Below are 6,116 nucleotides of genomic sequence, written 5' to 3' on the forward strand. Positions count from 1 at the left end.
ATATTGCAAATGTCGAATGACAAGATAAGTAAATGTACGAGTTTCATTTTTATGAAAAAGCAGCCGTCAATGATGGCCGGTAAGGCGTGATTATACTGGGATAAATTGATATAATCTGCAAAACTATAACTACTTTTATTCATAGTCCCTATTTAAACTAAAATTATGTTCAGCTTTTACATGCCGAAAAGTTCTCTCTCCCTGAAATTACAAACGAAATTAAAATTTTATTGAAATATGTGTGCATAAACACACACACACACACCCTCACCCTTCCTGTCAAAACACATATACCTACACACACAGACATAACACAGATACACACAAACTCCTTAAGTATGATGTATGCGTTCGATACGAGTAACATCGATACTTAATCAATATATATTTTCTAGAAAAGCTCTTAAAAAAATTGATTATCAACGGAATTGATAAAAATTAACTAGGGGTCATATTGATAAAAATACCCAGTAATCAATGAATCTTGAATAAGGAAGAATATATTAGAAAACATGCCAGCCAGATCAAGGGAAAATTTCATCATTTTAAAGCAGTTTTATCATGGCCAAAACAGTCTGTTAAAATAAATGGAGCAACAAAAAATTCAAAGATTCTTACATTAAGCAACATTTCAATTATTTAAAATCAATATTAGTTAATTACATGTATTAACTTTAATATCATTATAAGAGGCATGGGTAAAACAATTCAAAGTTGAAAACTTGCACTAAAATAAGTGCATTTTTAAGTTTGAAAAAAAAAATCAAATAGCATTCAGGGTTTTTTTTCAAACTCAAAAAATAGAAGGATAATTTAAGTTTTCTGTCTGGATCCTTTAATTCAAAATTTCTTAATGCATCTGATATTTTCCATTTATAAAATTTTTATCTTTTTCAAGTTGTTTATTTCATTTTGCTGACATCGTGATTTCCATTGAATGTTATCCGTCTGTTTTAAAGAAATAATCTTTTTTCAGTTTTTACTCTTATTTTTTGTTGAAAATTTGAAAAAAAATACCGAGACATATTTCGTGTTTTAATAGACAATTTATATTAGTTAACTCTTGTCCAGAAGTTTTTGAAAAATAATTTTATAGGCTAAAAAAAAATATTTTCGCATTTCTAACAAAAATAATAATTACTAGAAACTCTTGTTGCTACAGCAACAAAGAAGGTCTTCCGTTCTCCTCTATTTATCTACATGAATGAGCTTTTATCTATGTTAAAAAGGCATATAATATTTTTAATGATTTCAGGAAAACAAACAGCCGGAAGTGTAACTTACCAAGATTCTTTTCTTTACTTTAGACAATTATAGTCTTAATAACATGTACAAAAATCATTTTCATTTTTTTTTTCACTTCCTGTGACGACCGGAAGTGACGGCGTACGCATTTTGCCCTATATTTTTTGCCCAGTCTTCATGTTGTTTTATTCAGATAAGTTTAGAGAGAGAGAGAGAGATCTTGTAATATTATCTTCTCATCTCGAGGACAAAATAATCACGTGACCGGAAGTAAATTTTTGAAAAGATATTTGAGGTTACTCTAAATATTTAAGTCTAAATAACATGTCCTAAAATCATTTCTAATGCTCTTCTTATCAAAAATATTTATGGGATAGTATAATACTAAATTTATGCAGTTTTTCTTTCATAAGCGGAAGTTGTCCATTTTGTTTCCAGTGGGACTGACATATTTCAAAACTACAAAAAAGATGCTATAATGTATTACTAAGAAAGATTCCATAAGAAAAGTTTTTATTCATTTGTTCACTTCCTGTGACAACCGGAAGTGACGGTGGACAATCTTTTCCTGACTATTTTTGCCTACACATCTAGATCTACCACTTGTAAAAGTTTGGTGTCTTAATCTCTTACCCTTTACGAGATCTAGTTATGATAACTTCTCATTTTGAGGACAGGAAATCACGCAACCGGAAGTGAAAGATATTTGGCGTTACTGAAGACAGTTACAGTCTTAATAACATATCCAAAAATCATTACAAATACTTCATCTATAAAAAATATTTACAGGAAAGAAAAATACTCAAATTATGAAGCTTTTCTCTTATAACCGGAAGTTGTCTTCTTTGTTTCCGGTGTTACTGACTTATTTCAAAACTACAAATAAGATGCTATTATGTGATGAAAAAAAGTTTCCATAAGGGAAAGTTGAATTTTTGGACTTCTTTGATCACTTCCTGTGACGACCGGAAGTGACGACAGACGATCTTATCCCCCATGGAATTGCTTACTCATCAGGATATACCATTTGTAAAAGTTTGGTGTCTTAATCTCTTACTGTTTAAGAGATCTAGCTATAATAACTTCTAATTTTGAGGACAGGAAATCACACGCAACCGGAAGTGAATTTTAAAAAAAAAAATTGATGTTACTGTAGACATTTGCAGTCTGAATAACATATCCAAAAACAGTTGCAAACACTTTATCTATAAAAAATATATATTGGAAAGAAAATACTCAAATTATTTAAGTTTTCTCTTATAACTGGAAGTTGTCGTTTTTGTTTCCGGTGGAGCTGATATATTTTGAAACTACAAATAAAGCGCTATGTGATGCAATAAACGTTCCATAAAAGAAAAGTTGAAATTTCCGATTTTTTGACCACTTCCTGTGACGACCGGAAGTGACGGCGGACAATCTTAACCTATATGTTTTTGCCTTTTCGTCAAGATATACCACTCCTATAAGTTTGGTGTCTACATCTCTTACCGTTTCCGAGATATAGCTATAAGAACTAATCATTTTGAGGACAGGAAATCACGCGACCGGAAGTGAATTTTCCAAAGATATTTGACGTTACTGTAGTCATTTGCAGTCTGAATAACATATCTAAAAATCATTTCAAAAACTTTATCTATAAAAAATATATATGGGAAAGAAAAATACTGAAAATATGCAGTTTTTCTCTTATAACCGGAAGTTGTCGTTTTTGTTTCCGGTGGGACTGACATATTTCGAAACAACGAGTAAGATGCTATAATCTGATGCAAAAAAACTTTCAAAAAAGAAAAGTTGAAATTTTCGATATTTAGGAACACTTCCTGTGACGAGCGGAAGTGACGGCGGACGATCTTAACCCAAATGGATTTGCCTACTTATCAAGATCTATCATCCCTGTAAGTTTGGTGCTTTAATCTCTTACCGTTTCTGAGATCTCACTCGGATTAAATATTTTTGAAAAAAGCGGAAATCGGACATATCTGACGACCGGAAGTAAATTTTGAAAAAATGAAAAAAACGTCTCGGGGTATTTTCATTCTCTATCATCCCTGAAAATTTCAGGAAAATCCGTCCAGCCATCTCTGAGAAATCCTGCCGACAAGATTTGGGGAAAAAAATAATAATAAGAATAATAATAAGAAAAAACAGTAGAATCACTGTAAGGTCTTCCGTCTGAAACGGAAGACCTTAAAAAGAAAATTATTAAAAATTATAATTTAACAAACTGAAAAGTGAGGGTATTTCAAATACATCTAATTTATGTAAATACAAATAGAAAAGTTTTGTTTGGTATCCCAAAGTATATTTTAATATAGTTCAATTTGTTTCTTTTTTTCGTTATGAATGTATGAGAGAGAGAGAGAGAGATGCATGATGATCATATTGCTAATCGCAACATTTTCCGACCAATTAACGACATTTATGTAGGTTTTGTAGATTTCTCTCAAGTTAAATATATCCAATTGCACAAATAAGTTATCTACATGTAATAATCTATAAAGTAAGAAATCTAAGTTTTATATGAGTGTGTTAGCGCTATGACATGGCAGCTCCACCTCTGACTATTTAGCTTGTTTTCTCCTTTATTGCTATAGTTCCAGTTTTAAGATTTGTTGTGCATTTTTGTAATAGCCTTTTTAATCAAGAGCAGATTTCTATTTTTCTCAAAAACCTTGCTTTTTTAGTAATTTTTTAAAATAATGTTTGGTTATTAGGTTCATTGAACCGTGACTTTATCGCAATTCTATTGGTACGAGCTATCTTGTTCTTGTGTTCCTGTTGTGTTTTAAGTCGTTCCATATACTTTCGTACTCATTTTAGATATATATGTTCTGTGTGACTTTATTCTGGCTCTACTGGTACGAGTTATCTTATTCTTGTGTTTCAATTGTGTCTTAAGTCGTTCCACATATTTTCGTACTCAACTTAGAAATATAGTTGTCGTACGATGTGTTTTGTAAGACCATGTGTTGCTGGTGTACCAGGTCGAACGGATACTTCTCGTTTCAGAAGGGGGACGAAAGCTGGACGCAGGGTCATCAGGCATATCCACACTGTCTGTGGTGGGCGGTTGAGATACGAAGGACATCAACTGGGGGTTAATGGAGATAACCTGGTGTATATCTTCGATGATATACTAAGGAATCCTTCATCTTCCTTGAAAGTTTCTGATGAACCATGCGAAGCTCTCCCAATCCCAACATTTATTCAAAATCGAGTAAAGAGAATTGATTATCCAAACAGTCGTAATGATTCAAATTTGTCAAGACCAAAGATCTTTGACCTAAACACTTCCTACGGTACGGATGCCGTGTGTAAGATAAACACTCGCATTACGTATGGTAAACCAAGAAAAGTTGGTATGGAAAACAGAATTCAAACACTCACGAAAGTGAAATTGAAAAACATAAGACCAAGTTCAAAGCTGTTTTCATTGTCTTCTCTTAACTGCAGATCAGTTAAAAACAAATCACTATCAATATGTGACTATATACTTACAGAGGACCTTGACTTAGTCGCACTGACTGAAACTTGGTTAGGTTCCTCTGTTGATGAAGCTGTTGTGAATGAACTGAAACCATCATGCTACGAAATCATTCGTCAAGATCGCAACAGTGGACGCCGTGGTGGTGGAATAGCTCTTGTCTTTAAGAATGGAATTGATGTGACCGTTCTGAACACAAGCTCGGATATTTTCACTCAATTCGAACATCTAAAAGTTACAGTCCGAATAGAAGACATGAGAATGAATCTATGTATCATTTACAGACCGCCACCTTCTACTGTGAATGGTTTAACTACCAGTCAGTTCTTCTCAGAATGGGACACCTATCTTGATCAGAATACTATATTTCCCCAAGACCTAGTAATCACAGGTGATTTCAATTTTCACGTCGACAATCGTAGTGATCCTGAGGCAAGCAGGTTGTTACAATCCCTTGATGATCGCAACCTTATACAACACGTGGACGAGCCGACCCATGTTCACGGACATATCCTAGACTTGCTAATCACACGATCATCTAGTGAAATACTACATTCACGTCATCAAGTCAAAAATCCTTCATTGAGCGATGTGAAAGGAAACTTGTGCTGTGACCACTATGCTATACATGCAACGTTCAACTGCAGAAAGCCACAACATCACCGTAAAGAGATTACGTTTAGAAGGCTCAAGAATATCAACATATATGACATGAGTAGAGATATTAAAAATCAACTACAAGATGAATCCGCACGAAATGAGAACACGTCTGTTGACCATTTAGTACAAGGGTACAACAAATGCCTCTCGCATATTCTAAACACTCATGCGCCTCTTGTTAGCAAGTCAATTCTTATAAGAGCTAACACAGAGTGGTACACAGACGAGCTCAGGACAGCGAAACAACAGAAGCGGAAAACGGAGAGACGTTGGCGTAGATCTAAACTGGAAATACACCACCAGCTTTTTAAAGCGGAATGTAAGCAAACAGGCCAATTACTACACAAGGCAAAAGAAGAATTCTATTCTACTAAAATTCAGGAATTTAGATATGATCTGAAAAACTTCTTTAGGGTGACGAATTTATTGATGGGTAAGAATCAGGAGAGTCCCCTACCAACATCACCATCAGATGAAGATCTTGCAAATAAATTTTCAACATTTTCATAGACAAGGTAATATCCATTAGAGAGACATTTAAACAAAAAAAAACAACAAAAGAAGACAGTATTTAGGCACAGACGTATACTATCACGGGCCTCTATTAGCTGCTTTTGAACGTACCACTGAAGATGAAGTACGATCACTAATAATGAAGGCACCCAGTAAATCATGCAAACTGGATCCAATTCCAACAAAGCTACTGAAAAAGTGCCTGGATCCGGTA

General features: G+C 33.8%; 1 protein-coding gene across 1 annotated transcript; it reads left to right on the forward strand.

Moving 5' to 3' along the window:
* The first annotated feature begins 4,192 nt into the window (after positions 1-4,192).
* LOC134257091 (uncharacterized) lies at positions 4,193-5,899 on the forward strand. The gene has a single exon (XM_062739733.1). The coding sequence runs from the start codon at positions 4,193-4,195 to the stop codon at positions 5,897-5,899; it is 1,707 nt and encodes a 568-aa protein (XP_062595717.1).
* The last annotated feature ends 217 nt before the right edge of the window (positions 5,900-6,116 follow it).

Source organism: Saccostrea cucullata, unplaced genomic scaffold, assembly GCF_032062105.1.
Source record: "Saccostrea cucullata isolate Sc308-1 unplaced genomic scaffold, CSIRO_AGI_Scuc_v1 ctg14, whole genome shotgun sequence".
NCBI lineage: Eukaryota > Metazoa > Mollusca > Bivalvia > Ostreida > Ostreidae > Saccostrea > Saccostrea cuccullata.